Raw genomic sequence first — 27652 nt, forward strand, 5'->3', positions numbered from 1 at the left:
AGTCAGAGATATTTCAGTACCTCCTTTCCCCTTTCTTCCCTTTTTGAAAGACATATTTGGGTAGTAATTTAATCTCTCAGGATGCTCTTTCTAACATAGTTAAAAATGAAGAAAACTTTTTAGATGAAAACCCACAGAGTCTGGTTACTCAGAACCACCCTTGTCCCTTGGGCCAACTTTTCCACATTGAAATCAACTCTTCCTTTGCTTAAGAGCTGTTCAGTATTAGTTGGTTTCAAAATTAATAGACGTGAGGTTCAGTCATATAAAACCAGGGATTTTATTCCATTAGTGAGAAATGTATTTGGCTTTTTAAACTTCCTTCCACAAAAGTTTAAGTCTGAGGACTTTCTTAGAGGAGATGACTGTCCTTGGTAAGAGCATTGCATAAAATAAGGGAGACATTGAAAGTTGGATGTTTTGTTTCTAAGTATTAAAAATTCATGGGGACCATGTCTTTAGATGCTAGAAGTCTAGCGATAAGCAGTCTGGATTTCTGAGTTGTACTGTAGTTTTGCCTTGTCAGTGTGAGGCCCAGTAGATGTTCTCTTTCTCTCTGTGTTTTAATTTTCCTGTCATAAAACTAGAAACAATTTTCTGTCCTTTGGATTAGGAACTGAAACTGCATTTCCCTGGGAATTTCCCATTTTGCTTCAAGTCCCAGTTCAAACATCCCATCTCTGAATCTTTTCTTTCATTCTTCTGGGCAGTTAGGGGCTATTATAAAACTTTGCTCATGCCTGTTTTATAACATCACATCGCACTGTAGTTATTTGACTATTTCTGTTTCTGTTCTGGGGGCTTCTTGATGGGTAGGAAATCATGTTTTATTCATCTTGATGTCTCTATAATCCAGTACAGTGCCTCGCACAGTAGATACAAAGAATTATTGGAAGAATGGATGGGTGGGTGGATGGATGGATGGATGAAGGCAGTTGACTTGACTAGATCCTATTTACAGGTAGACTAGCCATTGGCTCCTAAGGGGGTCTAGACAAGACTTAAGAGTTGGAGCAATGCAGATTCTTATCTGCTCTTTGAACAGTCAATAAGGGCATCTTTGTATTTAAATTCAGGAAATGTTATTCAGATTTTATACTTCTCTGTTTACCTCAGTGTAGGTGGTATGAGGATGGTGTGTAACAATAAGAGAAATGTATGTATGTTTTTGAAAATTTGAAAATAATTTTTATCCCCATGACTTTTGAAGCTTGTTGTTGTCTGTTGTTAATGCTGGCTAGGTCTTGGGGTGCCTGAGTGGCTCATTCAGTTGAGCATCTGACTCTTGGTTTCAGCTCAGGTCATGATCTTATGGTCATGAGATTGCGTCCACACTTAGTGTGGAGTCCGCTTGAGATTCTCTGCCTCACCCTCTCCCTAAGCACTGCCCACCTCCTGCAAAATAAATGAATAAATAAAATCTTTAAAAACAAAAAATAAAAAACATAGCTGGGTCCCACATTACCTTTCCTTCTCAGAGTGCTAAAGGGCATACTTTTCTTAGAAAAAAGAATAGTTTATTTGAATAAGTGGAATACATGGGTAAGACAAGTAATGCTTTTCCTTTCTTTATCTGGATCCTCTGTATGACATCATTAGTGTCCCACCTTACTTTACTGTGGCATTCAGGTTCTCCTAGTTGCCAGGAAAAGAAACTTCCAGCTAGTTAAAGCAAAAGAACTTATTAGAAGCATATGAGGGCATCTCAAAGAATCTAAACAGAATTCCTAGAGCTAGAGGGATAGAAAGTAGGGCAACCTACAGGAACTACAACTCAAGAATTTTGGACTGCTCTAGAGTGCTACTATGGGCAGTTCCAGACACTGTCACACTCTGTCTCTCAGGCTGAGCGTCCCAAGAGAAAAAAGTTTAATGGGCTCCTTTGGTTTGGCTCCAAAGAGGTAATTTCCTACCCTTGACCCCTACACTGATTACAAACAAGAACACACAGAAGTACACAAAAATCCATCTTCCCATTCATCTAAATATGCCATCAGTTAAGATAATCCTACTGCATCTAGAGATAAGGTGCTGTGAGTAAGGCAGAGGGATACAACTACAAATCATTTAATATTTATCAAATACTTTTTGAGCATCTACTATGCACAAAAAGTGGGAGATTAAAAAAAAGTTTACAACAGGCTCCCTAACCTCAAGGGACTCTGTGGTTGAGATGATAAAGTAAAAAAACAATATGAGAGGCATCACAGGCAGAAGGTGATTAAAGTGACATGATGCCTTAATCATAAGGCCAGTTACTCATGCAGACAATGTGAATTTGGAGTTCAGAGGAGGAAGAAATTTCCATCTAATGCAGATGGGAATCTTCATAGAGATAAAATTTGAGTTATGCTTTGTGGGATGAGTAAGTGAAATGGTTCTTGGAGAGTTCTAAAAATTCATTCTTTCTACTTATGAAAACAGTTTATGTCACATGTAATACAAGAAACTAACATATGTAGCAAGGCAGTATCTGGTGAACCTAGCAGGGAAAGGGAAATTTTCGACTCCTGAGAGAAAGTTCACGATGGAGGAAGAAGTTATTGAGTTCCATGAGTAGAACTCAGCAACAAGGGCTTTGAATAGGAGAATCGTGGTTCCAGATAGTGTGGTGACTATAGTGAAATCCCTCCTTGATGCCTTTACTCTGATGGCAAAGGCATGTGCTAGGAAGGAGAGAGCTGTGTTTAAACAATGACCCAAGCAAACCTCATAACACGTTTTGACTCGGCATTGTTCTGAGACCCCTCAAAAAGGCCAGATCACAGAGTAAGAAAAGTATTTCTCTAGTGGTAAGAAAAAGTAAGACCTGGGGACTTGGGAGAAGCAGGAGTGTGACAGAAGGTGGAGTCTGAGGAACTGAGATAGAATAGCAGCAACAGTGAGCAGTTACAAAAGGTCTGGGGACTTCTTGAGGTACTACTAAATGGCAAAGAGAAACTTACAAATGAGGCTCCCAAAGTTAACCAAAGAAGCAGAGAAGGCAGCTCTGGAGTTAGTGAAATTTACCTGTTAATATGACATCATTTGTATCTATGGGGTAGTGAGTCCTGGGGACATTTGAGTTGTATACAAATGACTTAAGTAGTAACTGCCCAACATCCTTGCTCCACGATTCCAAGCCCTCCCTCATCCCAGAATTACTCTGGAATCATCACAAGCATTCAACTTTTTCTACATGTAGACTGCAGACTTCACAGCCATTCTTTTGGACTTTCCGGCCTTGGGAACTTTATCCTGGTGCCCACCCATGTCTATATGGGATAAGCAGCAACCTAGAATCAAAGCCAGGAGTAAAGGGATCTAAATTCTTCATTCACCAGCATACCTGCGAGACACAATGCTAGGTTCTGAACCTACAGAGGTGAATATACCTTGTCTGTGAACTCAGAATTAGTCTACTGAGACACATCAGCAAATAGGAAGTTGTGATGCAATATAGTAAGTGCTATGATGGGAGTTAATCTAATCCTGTTTCCCAGATGACTGTCACTAATTAAGGTAGTCCCTGTAGTCAGGCACTCCTCTGGACCTTATCAAATCCCAATTTTTTTTTTTTTCAAATTCCAAAATTCTATTTGCTGTATTCTACTAAAGAGTTTAGCAGTTTTGAATTACATCTAGAAAGGATTAAAGGAGGGGTAGGGATTGACAAAAAATAATGGACTATGTTTGGTTGCCAGTAAAATGAAGTTACACAAACCAGTTTGGGAATATTTTAAATGCATGCATTTTAATAAAAACTATACCTCGAAGCATACGTTAGCAGAAGCTGCACTGATATTATTGCTGGATTATCAAAGAAAAACACCTGGTAGAAATTCCATAAGTTGTCCTGCCTTTCGAGCAATAGTAGGCATATCAACTAAAGGGAGTAAAATCCATCTTATGAAGAACCACCCAAAGCTGATTCTTCAAAAAAACGTTCTGGAAATCTCGGTGTATCTGGTACCAAGACCTATCTTCAATGCCACGTTTCTTTCCAGAAACCAGAATTGAAGACTATGGGTGGTGTCCGCCCAGGTCGGGAGGCTTCGGCACGTTGGTCACAGGTTGGGCTTGTATTTGTGCAAATTGTCTTTCCCTTTCCCACTCCACTAGTACTGAATACTGCACTTTCTTTTTCATTCGTGTGGAATTTCCGGAGTTTTAAACACGTTAAATTACTTCAGCCTGTGACAACATCTGGCCGCTTGGAGTCTGCCCTAGACCCGGTTTGTGCGGCCCAAGACACCGACAGAGCCAGAGAAAACAGACGGGAAGCCGGCCGGCGCAGTACTGAAGGTGACTATTCGCGGTCAACTCGCTTCCGGGGGGCGGGCCTAACACCGCCGGGGTTCGTCCCGCCTCCACCCGGAAGTATTTTGACTAGGGCTCCGCAGTCTACCCGCCCATTGGCTTTTGCTCCAGTGAGGGTGGGACTTCCTGTCTTGTGTAGCCAAGGTCCTCCAAAGTGAGCGCCGGCGCGGAGGACGAGGATGTCCAGAGCTGTGGCGACGAGGCTGGCAGCAGATTAGGTGGGTGCTCACCGACTCATTACTGCAGTTATCCTTACTGTCCTCCCACCGTGTTTCCGGGAGGACTTGCAGCTCTGAGAACCCAAGCATGTGTCTATCCGCAGGTTCGGAGAAGGCCATGGAGGTGCGGCGGCCAGCGCCACAGAGTTTCCCCCGCAGGCAGCTGAGTCCTTTCCCTCGGGTTTTTGCTGCGGGGGCTGTGGCCGCCGATTCGGAGGCTCCCACGGAGAGTCAGAAGCTGTCTTCTAACGTCCCAAAGCCCGAGTACTCGGAATCCGGATGGGACCGCCTCCGGGACCTGTTTGTCAAAGAGTAAAAGTGCCTAGGGTCTGTGGGGAGGGGACTATGAAGAGGTGTCCCAAAACCTGGGTCATCTTGGGGTGAAGGACCCCTGGATGTGGTTTATTTTTAAATAAGATTTGGCGTTCTAATATTTATATCCCAGGCTTGTATCCTGACATTGTCATTTGGTAGTTGTGATGATTGACAGGACAAATATCAGACTGTAAGGGTGAAACTCATTCCATGTTCCAGCTCTTAGGGATATTTAGGGAATATAGTTTTAGTGTAATCCTCTGGCTTTACAAATTAGAAGAATTGGACCGAGCTAATAGTGTCCAGATTGACCCTGGAATCCACATCTGCAAGATTCCGCTCCATTATTCTTTTTCATATTTCACTTTATCCCAAACTGATACTTTGTGGCCATAACTCCTGCTCCTCTCCAAAAAGTGAAGGCTGAAGAGATGCAAAGAGACCTGTAAAATTTTTATTCTGTCAAATAAGGAATATATAAAAAATAGTAGCAAATAATTTCTCATTTTATGAAAAAAGATATTAGCTGGATTAACAGATAAGGTTATTTCAGAATAAAGGATAACCCTTCAAATTGAATTAACTGTAGTGAAAAACTCAGGATATTTTATTCATTCATTCATTCATTTCATCATTTATTCATTTACCAATTACTGGTGAAAAATTTGCCCTTTCATGGAGTATATTACCATACTACAGTGTTATCCAGTGGTTAAATTAACTGAAGTTTTATGATGTTGCTGAGATTGTGAGATTGTTGGCAGAATCGTATTTACCTGCTTTCTTGAGATTTCATCTTTTTTAAAAAAGATTTTATTTGTTTATTTGAGAGAGCGAGTAAGAGAGCATGAGCCAGGGGGAGGGGCGGAAGGAGAGGGAGGAACAGGGAACCCAGCATGGGCCATCATCTGGGGATACTGACATCATAACCCAAGCCAAAAGCATATGCTTAACCCACTGAGCCACCCAGACACCCCTCATCTTCATTTTAAAGACAATGAGGCAGCCTTTCTCGTTCTTCCTTCTAATAGTTGAGATACTTGTGAAAGATCCTATGGAGTGCATAACAGAAGAGGGTTATTTTGACCAGTTTTATAAACCACAGAATGCTGGAACTGAAATAAATTTGAGGGTAATGTAGTGTAATTTCCATGCTCCCCTCCATTGTAGATGAGGAAACTAAGTTTTATAGAGATTGTGATCTGGCTGCAGGTCACTTAACAGTGGGTGACAGAACCAGAAGCACAACCATGTTGCCATTTGTAGGTTAGGTCCTTTCCACCACTATGCTGTTTCTTCACTTTTCATTAACTGTTTGGGCCAACCATAGGACTTCGAGCCTCTATTTCCGTATCAGGAAAATGGGGATAAATATCACCCAGGTCATGGAGTTTTTCAGGGAACAAAAAGGAGGCAAAGCATATACATCTGGCTTGTTAAGTTTTAAGCTCTTTTATATTTTCTTCTGACTTCTACCATATACCAGTTTTTAGGTAAATGTTTTTTATCTTATTTACTATAAAAGATAAATACAGGGTTCAAATTACTGGAGTTTTTCCTATTGACATAATTAGAAGAATTACAGTTTTCTAAGAAATTAGATTTCTCTTGTAGATGTAGGAACTGTAAAGACTCATTGATTTTGAGTTCAGAAATGTTATTGACAGGGCACCTGGGCAGCTTAGTCAAGCGACCAACTTGATTTTGGCTCAGGTCTTGATCTCAGGGTTGTGGGAGCAAGCCCCTGGGTCAGGTTCTGCACCCAGTGGGGTGTCTGCTTGAGATTCTCGCCCCCCCCACCTTCTCTTTTCTCCACTTGTGCTCATGCACTCTCTCTTTCTCGCTATAGGTAAATAAATAAAATCCTTATTAAAAATTTCAAAAAGGAAAATACTGATCTTTGGATCCAGCTTACAGATTCTTCTTGCTTCTAGAGATGTGATTGAGTTATGATAGTCATCTAATAAAAGCACCTTAGGGGGGAAAGAAAAACTCTTTTGGAATATAATATGCACCTAGAAAAACATACATAAGTATATTGATCAATGAATTTTCACAAACTATATACCAATACCGAGAGACTTAGCAGCATTTCAGAAGCTCCCCTTGTGCCCCTTCTAGTCACTGTCTTTCCAAGAGAAATCAACTAATAGCCTAATTTCTAACAGCGTAGATTAAAATTGGCTGAGATTTGAGGTACTTATAACCATGCTATTTAATTCATCAGAAGATTTAATTTGTCAGAAGATTCTGCTCATGATGAAAGATGTGATGTTAGTAATGGGAGGATCTTGAACATACTTTTGGAGAGCAGTATCCATAAATTGATCTCAAACAACTTTGTCTTTTTGATGTCCTAGCGAACAACAGAGAACTTCAAAGGAACTTGAGAATATTTATAAGGCGGCACTTTCAGCAGGCATCATTGGCTGGGCATATGGGGGAGTACCAGCTTTTATTCATGCTAAACAGCGCTATGTTGAACAGAGCCAAGCAGAAGTTTATCATAACCGGTTTGATGCTGTGGTAAGTGCTGCTATTCTAAAAGTATTTGAGGGCACAGCAGTTTGCAGTTTACTTTAAATTTGCTCAGGTAGGAGGGTTGGGAGGGTTTAGGATGTAAGAGTAAAGAAACAAAGTCTGTACTTAATAAATAACAGTGAAAGTCCTAATGCCAGAGTGCATACACATGGCTTGTCAGACCACGGTCCTTATCTTCAGAGGGATTACCACCATGGCTTTACTTTCTGAAATGTGTTTCTAATCCCTAGCTAAATTATCAAGGTTAGCATATTAACCCCATTCACAGAGCCTCCATGGAGGACACTAGTTCACAGTAAATAGTAATTAGCATTTATAACTGCAGTGCTAACTCATTTGTTAGATTTGTATATCAGTTCTGTTGTATAAGTGAGGAAGTTACAGCTCTGAGGGTTGTTTTGAGGTTTTTTTGAAATTATGTCAGACTTAGACAAGTTGCAAAAGTAATACAAAGAATTCCTCTCTACCTTTCACCCAAATTCTTCAAATGTTAACATTTTACTGCATTTATTTTATCATTCTCTGTATAATGCATACTGTTATTTATTTGTGGCTGCTAGAGAGTAAGGTGTAGTCATGATTAATACTTCAGCATATATTTCTCTGAAAACAAAGAAATTTCTCTTATATAACCACAATATATTATCCAGATTAGGAAATTAACACTGACACAGTACTTTTATCTTATTTATAGACTTTATGTAAATTTTGGTAGTCGTCCCACTAATATAATTTATTTTAAAAGTAAATAAATTTTTTTTTTCAGTCCAGGATCTAATTCTTTTTTTTTTTTTTTAATATTTTATTTATTTATTTGACAGAGATCACAAGTAGGCAGAGAGGCAGGCAGAGAGAGAGGAGGAAGCAGGCTCCCCGCCGAGCAGAGAGCCCGATGCGGGGCTCGATCCCAGGACCCTGGGATCATGACCTGAGCAGAAGGCAGAGGCCTTAAACCACTGAGCAACCCAGGCGCCCCAGGATCTAATTCTTGATCAGATGTTGAATTTGCCTCTCATGCCTCTTTAGTCTCTTTTAATCCAGAACAGTTTCTTTAACTTTCTTGATTGTAACATTTTTTAAGATTGTAGGCTATATGTTTAGTAGAATGTTTCTCAATTTGGATTTGTTTACGTTTTCTCATGATTAGATTCCAGCTCTGAGTTTTATCAGGAATATCCTAGAATCGATGTTGTTGTTTTTTTTTAGTACATTATATCAGGATCACGTGGTATCTTTTGTTTCTTTCCTGATGATATATATACTTTAGGCACTTGGTTGAGATGGTCTTTGCCAGGCTTATCCACTGTAAGATTACACTTTTTTCTCCCTTGTAATTAGTAAGTTTCTTATGGGTACTTATATTTTGAGACTATGTAAATATCCTATTTTTTCCACAAATTTCTGTGCTCTAGTTTTAGCATTCAGTGATTACTCTTACCTGGAAGAGTTAGTACTGTGGTGGTTGCTATATGGTTATATTCTAATTCCATCTTTCCTATATTTATTTTTTAGTAGTCAGCTTTAAGGAAGAGCTTTTCCTCCTCCTGTATTTGTTTCTTTATGATTTATTTGTATAAATAAATCATGGACTCATGAATTCTTACTTTAGTCTAGAGGTTCATAATCCATTATTACCATTATTTATCGTGAAGCTCAAATTGACCTAGATTTGGACAGTTGGAGACCTTCAAACTAGTTCCTTTGTCTTTTTGATGTGTCCCAATCATTCTTTGAACATGTGTTTACTTTTGAGCATAGCAGCATGTTGCTGGCTCATCTTTTACTTTCCCAGCACCAGCCCCAGAATTAGTTATCATCAAAGCATTCTAGTTTCTTTTAGTGGAAAAATGGTATTTAAAAACTAAGATTTGATGCTAGGTGTGCTCATTGCTTATAGAGTTATCATGGCTTTTGGACCATAAGTAGACAAAATTAGGAAATGTGTGTGTTCATGTGTACTTCTATACACATATTCATACACACTTTTATATTTATTTATTTATCCACCTATTAAAAGCCATGAATTCAGGGGCACCTGGGTGGGTAGCTCAATTGGTTGAGCATCTGGTTCTTGGTGTTTGCTTAGGCCATGATCTCGGGGTCGTGGGATTGGGGCCTGTGTTGGCCTCTGTGCTAGGCAGGGAGTCTGCTTGGGGATTCTCTTTCTCCCTCTCCCTCTGCCCTTCCCCCTGCTCACATGCTTTCTCTCTCTAAAATAAATGAATAAATCTTGAAAAAAAAAAAAGACAACAAAAAACAAAACATAAAGCCATAAGTCCATCCTGATACTCTTCAGAGAGTTTTGACTTGCCCAATATCATATAGTAGTTAAGGATCCACTTGGGAATTCTCTCAAAGTCTAGACCATATCCTCAGTATATTACACCAGACTTGCTCCATGGTGTGTGGTGAAAAAGTGCTGTGGAGACAGATGACCTGTTTTCCAATTCTGACTTTATTCTTTATTGGCTGAGTAATTTTGGTAAGAAACTTCTCTCTGCTTTAGTAAAAACTGAAGCACCTGCCTGAAAAACATGTTGTAAAGATTAGATGAGGTAATATGTTAACACAACTTTTACATAGAAGATGGACGGTAAATATCACTTCTCTTCTTTCTCTGTTCCTTTCCTGCATATCTATTTTACTATCATCCTTTCCCTTTAATTTACCATTTAGTTGGTTGTGCTTTTTAATTTTATGGTTTCTTTTTCCCAAGATTTCCTGAACATAAAAAGCATGTCTACCACTAATGTTATATCTGCTATGGCATTTATCATATAGATTGTCACTTTATGCCTCACTGTTGGATTACTCGGTTGACACTGGCAATTCTTAGTGCCTTTTCCATTTCCTGATGGAATAGGATGGTGTGGAACTTTCACTTTAGCTTCACCACTTAAACAATGGTATTTCTAGAGATTGTAGGATGTTTCTGTTTAGGTGTCCCTGCCTAATCCATAAGCCAACATCCCTCTGCCACAGTTTTCAGAATAAAGAAGGTACCAGGGTGTTCTGGAACCTCATAGCCTTTTCATTACCTTTAGCAATCTGCACATCGTGCTGCCACACGAGGTTTCATCCGGTATGGCTGGCGCTGGAGCTGGAGAACTACAGTGTTTGTGACTATATTCAAGTAAGTGCTCTCTGAATCATGACAAAGGCTCTCAGTATTCTTTTAGGAGCACATCTTTTGAGCAAGTGGGATTTTTATTTATTTATTTTTGAAGATTTATTTATTTGACAGACGGAGATCACAAGTAGGCAGAGAGGCAGGCAGAGAGAGAGAAGGAAGCAGGCTTTCCACTGAGCGGAGAGCCCTATACAGGGCTCAATCCCAGGACCCTGGGACCATGACCCGAGCCAAAGGCAGAGGCTTTAACCCACTGAGCTACCCCGGCGCCCCGAGCAAGTGGGATTTTTAAAAACTAAATACCCACATGAAAGTGATTCATAATACCCTTTTCCTCAAGAACTTTTATCTTTCTGTGTAAAAGATCGGTCCAAATGTAGTTTTGCATCCATGGGTGAAAGTCTACTATTATCCAAATAGGTACAAGGTTTCTAAGTAAGAGAAATTCTGCAAAATTTTTCTTTACATTTCTTTTTCTAAGTGAATATTTTTTCCAGAAATTTGACTGTTCTTTGGTTCATTCTTCACCAGAAGGCAGGTCACCTAGAAAACCCATAGACATATTAGTAATCTGGAACACATTGACAGGGCCTAGACTAAGACCAGGAATTGACATAGTGGGCACTTCTTTAGGGAAAATTGTGGTAAAGAAAGTAACGGGGATGGGGTGGCTCAGTGGGTTAAGCCTCTGCCTTCAGCTTAGGTCATGATCTTGGGGTCCTGGGATTGAGCCCCACATCAGGCTCTCTGCTCAGCAGGGAGCCTACTTCCCTCTCTCTCTCTGCCTGCCTCTCTGCCTACTTGTGATCTCTCTCTCTGTCAAATAAATAAATAAAATCTTAAAAAAAAAAAAAGAAAGTAAGGGGGATATGCTTTAAATTTTATGTTTTCTTCCTTCTCCCTTCTTCCCAGCACAGTCAACACTGGTCTAAATGTGTACCGAAATAAAAGTGCCCTAAGCCATTTTGTCATTGCAGGAGGTAAGACATTTTTGTTCTCGTTTATGTTTTTCAGTCTTCTCAAATATGGTCTGGAAAATATTTAAGGACTTGTAAATAAGAGCTACTGAATTCTTTGGTTAGCTTCTTATCACATCTCATTCAACATTCTTGCAAAATATGTGAAGGGCATTATGTGTGGCTCTTGGCGTACTTGGTGAACAAAACAGAAAAGTCTTTGCTTTCATGGAGTTTACCATCTATGTGGTTGGGGAGAAAGATTGCTGTGATAAAAGGTAGCAAATAGGTGAAGCAGTGGGATGGTCAGGGTGATCAGAGAAAGTTTTTATGAGGAGGTGACATTGAAGCTGATGTGTGAAAAATGGGAAGAAGTAAGCCTTATAAAAAAGAGTAGCCTACGCAGAGGGAACATTGAGGGTGAAGGCACTAAGGCAAGAAAAGTTTCTCAAGAGCAGGATAATAAGACCGAAACATAGTGAGTGAGGGAAAGCGTGGCTTTGAGATAAGATTGGTGAAGTGAAGTAGAAAGGGACCAGATTTTTCATGGTAAGAGCTTGGATTTTATTTTAAAGGTCTATGCCTCTGGTAAATGTGACCTCTTTAAAATGAACATTAAAAAAAGTATTGAAATGTTTTTTCCAGAAATGCAAATCAAGTGCCATATACACTCAAGCACTCACTAACTCGTGTACATTCTCTCACATAGAAAAACATTACATATAGTGCACATAACATTTAAAATATGTTTAATTTGGAAATAATTTCAAGCTTACAAAGTTTTAAAAGTAAAAGTAATACAAGGAACACCATATAGCTTTAATATATGGAGACTCAACTGTTGTTAACATTTTAGCCCATTTGCTTTATCACTTGTGCTCTCTGTGGGGTGCATGCTCTCTTCGTGTATATACATACACATATACATATTCTGTGTATATGTATATACACACAGGCAAACACACATACACATAATTTGAACTTAACAATTGAGTGGAAACATTTTAAAATACGAAACTAGAAATAGGCATTAATAGCATTGAAGAAACTGGAACTTTCCCTTTTTTAACTTGCAACCATTTTTCCATGGGTACTCTGTAGACTCAAATGCCTATATCCAAACCAAACTGTCTTCCTTCTCCAGCTTCCATACTTTTTCCTGCTGTTATGTTCTCTGTCATCTACCCTGTTAAATTAAAAAACAAACAAACAAACAAAAACCACAACAACAGCAACAAAGCCAAGCAATGATATGGTTCTGCCCTTTATCTCCCTCTTTCCAAAATTCTAGTCCTATCAGTTATATTCCTTTAATATATATGGACCCTCAGCTCCTCTTTTTTCCTACTCCTGCTGTCTGGTCTTCCCTGTTTCTAGTCTTCATGTGCTCCACTTCCAGTGTTGCCTTACTTTTTTGAAATATGAATATGATTGTAACACTTCTTTGCTTGAGTTTCTTCCATAGTTTCCCATCATTTTAATATTGATTCTTCATCTGGCCCCCATATACTGCTCTTGCTCCACCCTATGACTCTACTCTGATTTCCCAAACCCAACATAATCTTGCTTTACATGTGTTGGTCCATCTTGAACCTGTCTTCCTAGTCCCACAGACAATTTTGTTCAGCTCTTATTGGACCTATCTTTCAAGCTCATATCTCAGCTTCAGCTTCCATAGAGGTCCTTTCTAGCCCCTATTTTCTTATCTTTGGGACTTTTTAGGTGTCTTTCCCCTGTGTTCCCATAATTTACTGTAAATACTTTAATTGAAGCACTGATAACATTATGTTATAGCTGTTGTTTTGCTTCTCTACTAGATGACTTACTTGATCAGAGAAAGTCTTTGCCTTTTTGACAACTCTTTGGTGCAGAGTAGAGTAGAAAGATGTCTCTTGAATGTAAACTGAGTATAAAAATTAGTAAAAATAGCCCTGAATCAGGCTCCTTGCTAAGCAAGAAGCCTGCTACTCCCTCTACCGCTGCTCCCCCTGCTTGTCCTCGCTCGCTCTCTGACAAATAAATAAATAAAATATTTTAAAAAATTAGTAAAAATAATAAGAATAGAAAAATACATCTGATACAATAGAAGTTTTTATCTCATACCAACAACCAACATTGAACTTAATGGTGTAGCATAAAGTAATTTCCCCTGAAGTCAGAATCAGGTCAAGGATATCTCCTCTCATTCTTATTACTTGGCATTCAATCTGGACATTTATAAATGTATATTTGATGTCTAGAATGGCTGAGTAAGAAGCTTCGCAAATCTTCTCTACAAAAAGCAATAATAGAATTGGACAGAATTATCAAAAACAACCATTTAAAGATGCTAGAGGTTGACCACAAGGACCCAATAGATCAGTAAGCATTTATCCAAGAATTTATACTGAGTCTCATTAAGAACATTGAAAGTCTGTGGTGTTTCAGCCTAGGACTGCTCTTGCCCTCTAACCCACAGCTCCATGATGCAGAAATTTCACAAGGATAGATTGGAGAACCAGCTTCTGCTGCTTAAGGTGGCTGGCTTTATTTGGAGCAGAGATCAGAAAATTCCAAGCCAAGGGGTGTTGCAAAAATCATTGCAACAGAGAAGGATAATGTCACACACCTAACCTGAGGTTTTGTTACTATTTGAGGTGAGGAATAGCCTGGCAGAGGAGGTGGAATCTTTTTTTTTTTTTTTTTTTTAAAGATTTTATTTATTTATTTGACAGAGACCAGAAGTGGGCAGAGAGGCAGGCAGGGAGAGAGAGAGAGGGAAGCAGGCTCCTGAGAGCAGAGAGCCTGATGTGGGGCTCTATCCCAGGGCCCTGAGATCACGACCTGAGCCGAAGGCAGAGGCTTTAACCCACTGAGCCACCCAGGCGCCCCGAGGAGGTGGAATCTTCACAGGGATATCTAGGGAACAAGACAGCCCAAGAAGTCTTTAATAAGATCCCACTTATTCCTAGCACTTTGGAAAGTTGCACATATGTGTAAGTATTTATGCAAATTCAGGAGAGACTGGTAAGGGCTCTAGCAAGCTGCTTATCTTTAGCTAATTGTAAGGGTTAATTGTGGACATCAAAAGAAAAAGCCAGAAAAGATTTATAAACTTTGAATGCATTCTTCAACCACAGATACGTTGGCAAGGAATGGAAACCTTATTCGCTTGAGATGTTTAAGCATAACCTCTGATGACTCATTGGATGACTGCTTAAGCCAGTATGATGCCCAGGAAGCCAGGCAAAAAGATAAAAATTAAGGAAAGGCATTAGTGGCTGTAGTCTGCAGAAAAAAAGACTCTGTAGAATTGGTCCAGGCAAGTTGTTACATAAACAAAGAATTATAGCCATCCCCTGGAAGGATGTCCTAACTCTAGAGATGCTATAATTTATTACCTAAAATATGCAGTTTTCAACAAAAACAAAAAAATTGTAAGACATGCAAAAATGGGATTAAAAAAAGCAGTCATTGGGACTGTCTTTGACAGGACCCATCTGTTGAACATAGCAGGCAAAAGGCTTCATACCATTTTTAAAGAAATAAAAGTTTGATGACAGTGACTTATCAAATAGAGAATGTCAGTAAAGACAGAAATTACAAAAAAGAATCAAATAAAAATTCTGGAGTTGATAAATATCACAATAGAAATTAAAAGTTCACTGGAGAGGAGGAGTTCAACATCATATTTAAAGTAGCAGAAAAGAATTGGTGAACCTGAAGATATATCAGTATAGATTGTCTCTTGTGAAGCACAGAATTTTTTAAAAGATTTTATTTGAGAGAGAGAGTAAGCACATGAGTGGTGAGTAGGGGCAGAGGGAGAGGGAGAAGCAGACTCCCTGCTGACCAGGGAGCCCAACGCCAGACTTGATCCCAGGACCCTAAGATCATGACCTGAACCGAAGGCAGACGCTTATCTGACTGAGCCACTCAGGTGCCCTTGAAGGACAGAATTTTTTAAAATGAAGAGAAGTGAACTGAGCCTCAGCAATCTATAGGACACCATCAAATACCAACAGGTTGCTAGGAATGCTAGATGGCGAGAAAAGAGAGAAAGGGGCAGAAAAAAGTATTTTAAGAAATAAGACTACAAACTTACCAAATTTGTTGAAAAACATTAATCCATACATCAAAGAGGCTCAACAAACTGTAAGATGAATAAACATGAAGAGAGTCACACCTAGACATGTAATAATTACACTGTTGAAAGAAAAAAATCTTAAAAGCTGCAAGAAAAATACAATTCATACAAGGAATGCCCCAATAAGATTAACAGCCAGTTGCTCATCAGAATGATGGAAGCAAGAAGGCAGTAGAATGGCATTCAAAGGCCTGAAAAGAATAAGTTGTCAACCAAGAATTCTATATCTAGCAAACCATTCTTCAAAATTGAAGGCAAAAGTAAAGACGTTGGCTGATAAACAAAGAAAGAAAATTTATTATTAGCAGAACTGCCTTATAATTCTATAGCAATTCTTCAGGCTAAAAGGAAGGGATACCAGATGGTAACCTCACTCTACGTGAAGCATTAAAGAGCATTGGTCAAGATAATTACATAAGTAATTATTAAAGGTTGTATAAATATATATTTTCTTTTAACTGATATAAAAGATAATACATAACTAATAAAAAATAATACATAAAGTAATAGTATAATCAAAATATTAGACATATAGCATGTTTAAAACTGTATATGGCATTAATAGCACAAGTGAGAGGGAAGGAATGGAAATACGTTGGAACATATTTAAAACAGGAGATGTTACGAAGTAGTAACTTGACAGGAAGAAATGAAAAGTACTAGAGATGGTGAATATGTAGGTTAATAGAAAAGTCATAAACCCATTGTTTTTCCTTTCTTTTTCCCTTCTTTAAAATATATATGATTGTGTAAAATAATAACATTGTATTGTTGTGTTTTAACATATATACATAATGTAAGTGACAATAATAGCACAAAGATGGGAGAGGAGTGGAGCTGTATTGGAACAGTCTTTGTACATGTTACTGGACTAAAATTGTTACTGATCTGAAGTAGATTGTGATAAATTAAGAAGCTAGGGTAATCCCTAAAGCAAGTAATAAAGTAACTTTTTAAAGTAATAACAAGGTAAAAAAGAAATAAGATATATAGAAAACAGTAAGATGGCAGGCCTAAATCCAGCTATATCAGTAATAACATTAAATACAAGTAGATTAAACACTGCAATCAATAGGCAGAAATTGTCTGACTCCATTAAAAAAGGATCAACTGTATGCTGTCTACAGGAGACATATTTTAGTTCAAGGAAACAAGTAAGTTGAAAATAAAATGATGGAAAAAGATAAACTATGCAAACAGTAAGGAAAAGAGCTTGAGTGGCTCTTCTAGTATCAGACAAGATAGACTTTAATATAAAAATGCTAGCAACAAAGAAGGACATTTTATAATGTTAAAAGAACCAATTAATCAAGATGATATAACATTTATAAACATAAATGCATCTAGCAACAGAGCTTCTAAATACATGAAACAAACACTAAATTGAGACGAGAAATAGCCAACTCAGTAACAGTTGTTGGAGGCTTTAATATGCCACTTTTAGTAATGGATAGGACAACTAGAGGAAATATCAACAAGGATATAGAATATTTGAACAACACTATCAACCTGTATGAACTAAGATCTATAGAACAGTCTACCCAACAACTGCAGAATACATTCTTTCCAAGTGCGCATGGGATAATCTTCAGGCTAGACTGTATATAAGGCCACAAAACAAGTCTTAATAAATTTAAAGTACTGAAATCATACAACATATTTTCTCTGACCTCAGTGGAATTAAACTGAAAAAAGATGGGGGAATCCACAAGTATTTGGAAATTTAAACAACATATTTATAAATAACCCATAGACCACAAGGAATCACAAGATAAATTAGAAATATTTTGAGTTAAATGAAAATGAAAACACATGTCAGAATTTCTAAGATGCACCCAAATTAGTATGTAGTAGGAAATTTATAGTTATAAACATCGACATTATAAAAGAAGATCTCAAATGAACAATCTAAGCTTCTACCTTTAAAAACTAGAAGATGAGAAGCAAAATAAACCCAAAGTAGGTAGACAGAAGGAGATTAGAATTAAATAAAACTCATTGAAATTGAAAGAAAAAGAAAAAATGGGTGGACCCAAAAGTTGGCTTTTTTGAAAAGATAAAATAGACAACTTTTTTTTTTTTTTTTTTTTTATTTGACACACAGAGAGATCATAAGTAGGCAGAGAGGCAGGAAGAGAGAAGAGGGGGAAGCAGGCTCCCTGCTGAGCAGAAAGTCCGATGCGGGACTCTATCCCAGAACCCTGAGATCATGACCTGAGCTGAAGGCAGAGGCTTAACCCACTGAGCCACCCAGGCACCCCCAAAATAGACAACCTTTAGCAAGACTGACCAAGAAGAAAAAACAAAAGACACAAATTACCAAGACTTATTAAAGAAGAAATAGAAAATCTGGATAGCCCATAGTAAATTAATGAACTAAATTATTAAAATTTTTTTCACAAAGAAAAGCCTAGGACCAGATGGCTTCAATGGGTATTTGGGAAATTTCCTTCACAAACTCTTTCAGAAAATAGAAGAGGAAGGAACACTTTCAAACTCAGTCTGTTAGACTAGTATTCTCCTTATACCAAAGCTAGATGAAAACAACAAAACTACAGATCACTGTCATTCAAGAGTATATACAACAGGGGCACCTGGCTGGCTCAGTTGGCAGAGCATGTGACTCTTGATCTCAGGGTTGTGGGTTCAAGCCCTATGTTGGGTGTAGAGCTTACTTTAAAAAAAAAAAAAAAAAAGTATGCACACAAAAATCCTTAACAAAATACTAGTAAACCAAATCCAGCATCAAACAAGGATTATTATATCATGACCAAGTGAGTTTATCCAAGGAATTTAAGGTTAGCTTAGAAAAATCATTTGACAAAAATCCAATATTCAGAATTAAAAACTCTCAACAAACTAGGAATAAAAGGGAACTTCTTTAACCTGATGAAGGTCATCTATGAAAAAACCTGCAGCAAATGTCATGTTTAAGACTGAATGGTTTTCCCCTAAGACTAGGAATACAACACAGATGTATACACTTGTAATTTAGGTATTTGAGAAGAATACAGTCATATTCAGCATTATACTGAAGACTTTAACCAATGCATTCAGGTAAGAAAAAGAAACAAAAAGTACCAAGAATGAGAAAAACGAAGTAAATTGTCTTTATTCATAGAAAACATAGTTATGTGTAATAAAGAGTCCAACTCCGTTTTTGGTGTATGGCTGCTGACAGCTTAATAAGCCTCATTACTCCCTCCCCACCTTTAATACAGTTTAAGGTTCATAGTAAAATTGGACAGAAGATACAAAGATTTTGCATATACTCCCTCCCCCACTTACATGTAGCCTCCCCAACTATGAACATTTTACACCAGAGTGGGATATTTATAATTGAAGGACCTACAGTGATGCATCATTATCACCTGAAGTCCATAGTTTCCTTTAGGATTCACTCTTGGTGTACATCCTATGGGTTTGGACAAATAGGACATGTATCCATTATTGTGGTATCATAAAGACCATTTTCATTGCCCTAAAAATCTGCTCTACCTGTGCATCCCACCTACCAACCTCTGATAACCTCTGATATTTTTTTGCTATTTCCATAGTTTTGCATTTTCCAGAATGTTATATAATACTATATAGCTTTTTCAGATTGACTTCTTTCACTTCATAATATGCATTCAGGTTTCCTCCAGTGTCTTTTCATTAGTTGATAGCTTATTTCTTTTTAGTGCTTTGTCTGAATGCCAGTTTATGCATTATCTACTATTACCTATGTATTTCATTGTCTGAGTGTATCAGGTTATGCATTACCAACTGAAGGACATCTTGGTTGCTTCCAAGTATTGACAATTATGAACAAAGCTGCTATATATAAATGTCTGTGTGTAGATTTTGGTGTGAACATAAATTTGCAGCTCCTTTGTGTAAATACCAGAGAGCATGATTGCTGAATCATATGGTAAGAAACTGTCAGACTCTCTTCAAAAGTGGCCGTACCATTTTGGGTTACAGCCAGCAGTGAATGAGAGTTTCTTTTGCTCCACATCCTTGCCACCATTTAGTGTTGTCAGTGTCCTAAAACCTGTTCTAATAGGTTTTTTTAAAAAGTATCTTATTTTTTTAAAATGTTTTGTTTGGGGGAAAAAAAAAGATCAAATTTATTACTACCTCTGGGTAATAGAATTAAAGATAATTTTCATTCTTGTTAATTTTAAAATGTAGAAAATGCAAAAATGATAAATAGTTCTTAAATAAGAGAAATAGATCTCAGATTTTTTTTTTTTAAAACAATGTTACTACCTAAGATGGCATTAGTTGTATTGTACCTAGTAAGGGAGGAAAATGAATGACATCATAGATAGAGCATTCCCGTGGGAAGGAAAGAGGACCTCTACACTGACCACCAGGTGGCACTGTAGGCTAAATGCCCGCTTGCTTGCAGGCCTGCCTGAGGCTTGTAGCAGTAAAGAAAGGGTGAGGCTGTGGTGGCGGGGAGGTATAAACTGCAGGGGTTTTTATTTGGGGAAAGCTTTTCTTGAAGAAGGAAGAAATGGAAGAGGTGGAAGTGAAGAAATTACAGATTCTTAAGAGGAGGTGGGCAAACATTGAAGAGAATGAGAAGAGATTAGACCCTAGAACAGATGGAGAAAGTAGGTTTATAAAAGGAATGTTTTCCTTTGAACCTGCAGTGTGGAAGAGATCGTGGTGGTATATTCATGTTGGGTTCAGAAAACTTACTTAGGGGTTTATGTCATTTTTATAGAAGGAAAACTTTAAAGATAGATTCTAGTGTTTAAAGACAATTTAATATCAGGGTTTTTTCTGTTTGTTTGCTTTAAAATAGCTGTCACAGGAGGTCTCTTTAGAATAAACTTGGGCCTGCATGGTCTGGTGGCTGGTGGCATAATTGGAGCCTTGCTGGGGTAAGTGTTAACACAATTTCATTCTAAATTAACACAACATTCATTAATTCCTTACCTGTTAAAAATCTCATTCATTTCTAAAGAACAGTGTTAAATCTTAAAACCTATAAAAGGTCTTCAGTCTTATATTGGCAGTGGCTTTGACTGTCAAATTCGAATTCTACTCCAAACGGTTGATTTTACTTAGAGTTGTCACTGAGTAAAAACTGTTTATATATCACTGACACCTGAACTTACTTGTAATTTGAACAATGGTATTTGCAAGGAGCAGGAAAAAAAGGAATAAGAAACAATTAACAAACATGCTCTTTAAAAAAATAAAGTTTGTTTGGGTTTTGTTTGTTTAGTTTAATAAATTTTAAAAATTTTCTTCTTCAGCTTTTTACTTTGAAACATTTTGAACTTATAGAAAAGTTGAATGACTTAGTACATTGAACACCCGTATTCTCGTCACTTACATTCACCAGTTGTTAACATCTGCTATATTCATTTTATATCTCTCTGTATATGTGTGTAATGTGTGTCCAGTTCTTTTTCTTTCTCTTTTTGGTTAAGTCTTTGGAGACCTCATAATTCCTCATCTCTGAATATATCAGCATGTATCTCCCAGAATGAAATGATGAATATTTGCCAGTGATATCACAATATAATCATCACAATAAATAATTTAGCATTGACTCAATATAGCTATCTAAGATAGGGTCCATAGTAAAAAAAATTTTTAATTATTATAATAATTTTTTTAAACCCAGGATTCAATTGTATATCGTTTTTATGGTTTTGATTTCTTTATTTAAAAAAGAAAAGATTTATTTCTTGGAGAGTGCATACAAGTGGGAGGGGCAGAGGAAGAGGAAGAATGAAACTGAAGCAGATTCCACACGAGCACAGAGCCTGATATGGGGCTCAGTCACAGGACCCTGAGATCACAACCTGAGCTGAAACCAAGAATCCAAGGCTTAACTGACTGTGCCACCTAGGCACCCCTTGATTCCTTTAAACTAGAACAGTTCCACTGCCTTCCCCCCGCCCCCGAAAATTTCTCAATTTTTTTTTTATTATCCCCTCAGGATTAGATTTAGGTTAAATATTTTCATCAGGAACACAATATAGGTGAATTTGTTTCCTTTTCCATCTATCATATCAAGAGACATATTGTATCAGCGATTATAAGTGAAATTAATTTTAATGACTTGGTACGGTAGTTTTCCACTCCTGGGTGACAGATTACCACAAACTTTAGCAACTTGAAACACTACCCGTTTATCACATCACAGTTCTGTAGGTCAGAAGTCTGAGTAGGCTCAGATGGGCTCTCTCTGTTCAGGGTTTTACAAGGACAAAATCAGTGTTGTTCAGTCAGGCTCTTATTGGAGGCTCTGGGGAAGAATCTGTTCCTAAACCATTCAGGTTGTGGACAGGATCCTTGTGGCTGTAGGCCTGAAGTCATTGTACCTTGGCTGGTTGTCAGCCAGGCACCGCTGTTCTAGAGACATCCCATTCCTTCTCATGGTGACCCCCTTCATGTTCAAACCAGCAACCAGCATGTTGAATCCTTCTCATAATTTGAATCTCTCTGACTTCTACTCTGCCACCAAGGAAAACTCTGCTTTTAAAGGGTTTATCCAGATAATTTACTTTTTGATTGACTCAGATTCAACTGATTACTAATTTTAATTGTATCTGTAAAATTTTCCCTTGTAATATAATCATGGGTATAATATATGTATAGTTGAGGGATTAAGGCAGGACAGATTGGGGGGCCATTTTAGAATTCTGCCTATCACATTTGGTATCTACTAAATTCCTCCACTCTAAGGGTATCTTTTTCCCATTGTGATTAACAAATAATCTGTAGGATAAGATTGAATAGCCTGTTCTCCAGCTATCTTTTTTCTTGTGGTTTTAATGATCTATTATAATTGTTGGTGTCATCAGTTATTACAAAGATGGTTGCAAAATGATTTGTTAGTTCTGTCTTGTCTTTATTTTTGTTAGTTGGCATTTACTTGAATAGAAGAGTTCTCCCTTTCCCTCCACCTATGCCCTCCCTTTTTCTATCCCCTTTTTAGGAGGAAGTAACACTGTAGATTCATGCATTCTTTTTTAAAATTCTTTTTAAAAATTCAGCATGTCATAATCCATTGCTGACATGTTTATTATATTGTGTTTTTTTGTTTGCTTTTTAGCAAACTCAACCCCCAATGTGGGGCTCGAACTCAGAACCCCAAGATCAAGAGTCACATGCTCTACTGACTGAGCCAGCGAGGCACTCCTTGTTATGCTTTTAATATACCAGCTTAGTTTGAAAGGGAAAACTGTTGAAATTAGAAGCCAAAATAATTTCTTTTTCTTTGTCATTAAAAACAAATAACATAAATTTTATCATCTTAACCATTTTAAGTGTACAGTTTAGTGGTGTTGGGTATATTCACACTTTGTACAAATGATCTCTAGAACTTTTTCATCTTGCAAAACTGAAAACTCTTTACCCATTAAACATTAATTCTCCCCTCCCTTTGTCCCCCAGCCTTTGGCAACCACCTTTCTACTTTGTTTCTATGATTTTGACTACTTTAAATACTTCATATTAATGGAATCATATAATATTTATCCTTTTATAACTGGCTTATTTCACTTAGCATAACATCCTCAAGGTTGATCCATGTAGCGTATGACAGGATCTTCTTTTTCAAGCCTGCATAGTGCTCCATTGTATAGACCACGTTTTCTTTATCTGTTTGTCATTGGACATATGCATTTAGCAAAAATACTTTTTTGAATGAGCTTACTTACATTGCAGTCTGTGGAAATTTAAGTTATATCAGAGTCAAAAACTTCTTCTCTTCAAGAACACAAGAACCAAACCCTCTTCTGTTATTGTAGTAAGTGTTACCTATATCAGTTTCTTGATAATAACTATTGACATTACAGGTGAGACTGTTGTGCCAGACTTCTGAATTTGAGAATGTTTTGGTGGTTCCACCTCCAGAAGCTAGTAGTATCCTTCCTCCAACCAAAAATGCCCTCCACAGTTCCTGCCTCCTACTGGGTTCGGTACCATTCCTGGTGGTGATTTCACTTCTGAGGAATCTTCAGTATAAATCTCCTTACTAGAACTGTCATAAGTATATATTTTCCCAGTATATCATTCATGATAAAACACAGAGCCAATTTATAGACCTGTTGTTTTTATACCAGTTAATTTTAGGATGTTGCAGTCATTGTTTTTTTCTACTGTTTAGAAGAGGAGGAAGGAAATTGCCTTAATAATTTTCTTTTCATTCGACAAGGACACTTTGTCAGAGTTCCTATACCTGTCAGAGAAGAAGTGGCTCAGTCGGTGTTGCTTATGCACTAGCAGACCTTCCCATGGTGTGTGGGCTAATGGCTCCTTTATCCATAGCTTTCTCTGCTTCCCTCTCAGCACTCCTGTAGGAAGTCTGTTGATGGCATTTCAGAAGTTCTATGGTGAGACTGTCCAAGAGAGAACACAGAAGGATCGCAAAGCACTCCATGAGCTGAAGCTGGAAGAGAGGTAAGGAGCATGGTGAAGATGAGGGTATCTGACTTTCTTAGCCATCCTGATGCTCTCTTAACCCAGCTCCTCTAAACTGCCCCTCAACTCAAAGATGAGTTTCTGGGGCACCTGGCTGGCTCAGTCAGAGGAGCACTCTTAATCTCAGGGTTGTGAGTTCAGGTCCCATGTTGGGTGTAGAGATTACTTAGAAAAATAAATAAATAAATCTCAAAGAAATGTTTCATTTTCTTCAACTTGTACACTATCTGGTTTTTTAATCTTTTTAGTGAAGGAATAGAAAACTGAAAGACACTAATTTTATTTTTAATCTGATGAGGGACATTCTTTAGATACATTTATTTTTAAGTTAAGATATTCAAACCTCACTTGGTTGCATATTTTTTTCTTTTTCTATATTCTTGACTGCATAGGAAATTACTTAAAGGAAATGGACAGCAATGAGTGAGTTTCACTTGGCATTATTTAAAAGGTTATATCCCACGTTACATGTGCATCTGTGAACAATACAGAGCATGTTAGGTCTCTACGTTCAAAGATTCCACTTTTTGCTGTGGATGCACATGAATTAGGTAGTTAAAGTGGATGCCACTGAAGAGGAGGAAAACTTTGACCTGTGCCATCTAGTCACTCCCTGGGGTCCAGTTATCAGACTAAGAGTGGACTTTGTGCTGCTTCTTTGTAAGATGACCATAACAGGCTGCTAGCTAGCACTCCTGGTACGAAGGATTCTCGTGGCTTGGCTTCCTGTGTACTGACGAAAGCTGCTGCTGTTTTGGTAGTTGAATAGATAAACAGTCTTTTTTTTTTTCTTTTTTCATTATTTACTTGAAGTTTCCATTTGTGCTAAACACACATATGCACATGGAAATTCTTAATATCTGTAGATCAGTTGTTCAGGGACTTAGGTTCTATATGAGAAAAAGCATGGATTTTGCCACCACTGAAATCTTGAAAACAAACCTTGAATCCCAACTAGGCTATTGATTAATTCTATGACCTTGGCTATTTTACTTAACTTCAAGCCCTCTTGTTTTCTCAGCCATTCTGAGGGCGGAATCACACCACAATGCTCAGTATATATTTGTTTCATTCACTCCTCTTCTCCAGAGTAAGAGGGTAGGTGGAATATGTAGTTATCTAAGTTGTAGGATAAAGCACTTAAAATTCTAAGTGCCAGTGTAAAATTTGAAGTGGAGAATTAAAAGCATGAAAGTATTAGCTTATTTCTAGGTCTTTAGGTATCATAAGAAACTTGTTTTTTTGGTTTGGTTTGTTTTTTAAGAAAAGGAAGCTTTGAGAAAGAAGATGGAAAAGTAAGGAAAGTATATTGGTATTTGAATTTGATACAGAAAGTTGGAAAAGTATTAACGTTTTGAAAAATATGAACAGATAATAATTGTATCCCAATAAAAAAGAAGGAAACCAGAAAAATAACTGGAAAAGTTGATCAGTTATTTAGAGATGGAAAAATCTCAAGAATGGCTAAAAACAATAAACTGAATTGAATTATAGTAATGAAAGATACTTTAGAAGGAAAAAAGGTCAAAAATTTATAGGATATTTATATGTCTATGATATATATGTGATATTCCTGAGGAGTTAATTTAATACGTAGGTTTTTTAAAAAAGATTTTATTGATTTATTTGACACAGAGAGAACACAAGTAGGGGGAGCAGCAGGGAGAGGGAGAAACAGGCACCCCACTGAGCAGGGAGGCTGATGTGGGACTCAATCCCAGGACCCTGGGATCATGACCTGAGCCGAAGGCAGCTACGTAACCAACTGAGCCACCTAGGCACCCTAATTCAATACATAGTTAAAGAACTTACTCTATGCCTGCTTCTTTGCTTGAAATAATTATAGAAAGGTCAAACAGAGTGAGAATATAAAAAATTGTCTTAGTGGAAAATGTAGAAAACTAGCTATGGAAATCTAGAAGAAGAGATGGTCAAACCTTGTAATGAAGAGTTGGGGAAAAAGTCATGGATGACCTTGATAATCACTTAAAGAAAGGAAGAAGCTAATACTAGATTTAGAAAAAGAACTGATGTATTATTTGGAAATTGGATTTTAACTCTTTGTTAATATACGTCTATAGTGTTGTCCCATCTGACTTTTCCATATTGCATTTACCATTGTTACAGCCTTTGTGCAGTTCCTTTAACGTCTGGCGACAGAGAGGTGATGGAGTGGCAGGGGGCTCACATCAGCCCTCCCCGCCCCGCCCCTGGCCCTGAGGGCAAGAGGGCAGCCAGTTTTCAAGGCTCACACTTGAGCTGGGGGTGCTTTAGTTCTTGCATGATACCCCTGCAGAAACTCTGGAATATTTTAGGAATCAAAGCTGCTGCCACAGCAGTGTCCATTTTGGTGATGTGATAATCGTAGTCAGCCTGTGAGTGCAACAGATTAGGAGCATAGGAAGTCATTGTTTTTGACATACAAAGAGTAATGTTTGCTCATAAGGCACAGGGAGAATGGATAAATACTATCTTTTAAAAAAAATCTAAGAACTAAAAAACAGAGCAGTACATGATATATTCTTTTCATTCTTTTATTACAGCAAAGCCAGACTACAATTTACTGAGCTCCTCCCTGAAGAAATTGAAAGTAAGTTGCAGAAAAATCAATCCAAAGATGACGTCCAGAAAATTGAAGCACTGCTAAATCTTCCTAGAAACCCTTCATCAACAAATAAACAAGACAAAGACTGAAAATGTTCTGGACTTGACTTTCATTGGTGAATCGAAAGGATCTATGTCCATTGAATGCCAATGGCTAGGCTTCTCCTTGGTCAGCCTGTTGACAGATGTAAATGCTGGCATCTCTAGTGGCAGTGACTTGCTCTTACCTTTTTTTAACCAAGAATTGAGCTTTTTTTTTTTTTTAAGATTTTATTTATTTATTTGACAGAGATCACAAGTAGGCAGAGAGACCGGCAGAGAGAGAGAGGGGAAGCAGGCTCCCTGTCGAGCAGAGAGCCTTGATGTGGGGCTCGATCCCAGGACCCTGGGATCATGACCTGAGCCGAAGGCAGAGGCTTTAACCCACTGAGCCACCAGGCGCCCCAAGAATTGAGCTGTTGTATGCTTACTTTACTTAACCTTTACATTTAAATACACACTTAATGTCTTTCCTGATTGATCTATATATTTGACCTTGTATCTATAGTGATCAATCAATACATAATTCTTTTCCCTGGATTTTACAACAGTAAATTAAAAATTTCCCAAGATTGGAGTTGAATTCTGTAGGTTGTATGTTTATTCTTGCAGCTCTTTAGAAGAATACTCTAGAAATCACTAGGAAGAGAAAGGAAAGAACCAGGTAAGGCAGATGGTCTGTGATAAAACCCTGGTGCCTTTTAGTCCCGGAAACATCACAGGCCTAGGTGTGTAGGGTGCCTGGGTGGCTGTTGGTTGAGTATCCAATTCTTGATTTATGCTCAGGTCATGATCTCAGGGTTGTGGATTGAGCCGTGTGTGGGGCTTCGTGCTCAGTGTGGAGTCTGCTTGTCCCTCTCCTTCCCACTGTGCCCCTCCCTCCTCATGCATGCTCTCTCTCAAATAAATAAATCTTTAAAATAAAATAAAAAGAGAATTCCTATGCCATTTGAAATACAATATAAATTTAACAAACAAGAAATAGATA

At 37.8% G+C, this 27652-nt stretch overlaps 1 protein-coding gene across 1 annotated transcript; it reads left to right on the forward strand.

Moving 5' to 3' along the window:
• Positions 1–4359: 4359 nt before the first annotated feature.
• Positions 4360–26718, forward strand: TIMMDC1 (translocase of inner mitochondrial membrane domain containing 1). The gene is made up of 8 exons (XM_047725819.1): positions 4360–4517; positions 4622–4829; positions 7193–7358; positions 10418–10506; positions 11416–11483; positions 20384–20462; positions 23890–24000; positions 26565–26718. Exons 2-8 carry the CDS (start codon positions 4636–4638, stop codon positions 26713–26715), a joined length of 858 nt encoding a protein of 285 aa, XP_047581775.1. The 5' UTR covers positions 4360–4517; positions 4622–4635; the 3' UTR covers positions 26716–26718.
• The last annotated feature ends 934 nt before the right edge of the window (positions 26719–27652 follow it).

This window comes from Lutra lutra, chromosome 1 (assembly GCF_902655055.1).
Source record: "Lutra lutra chromosome 1, mLutLut1.2, whole genome shotgun sequence".
NCBI classification, from domain to species: domain Eukaryota; kingdom Metazoa; phylum Chordata; class Mammalia; order Carnivora; family Mustelidae; genus Lutra; species Lutra lutra.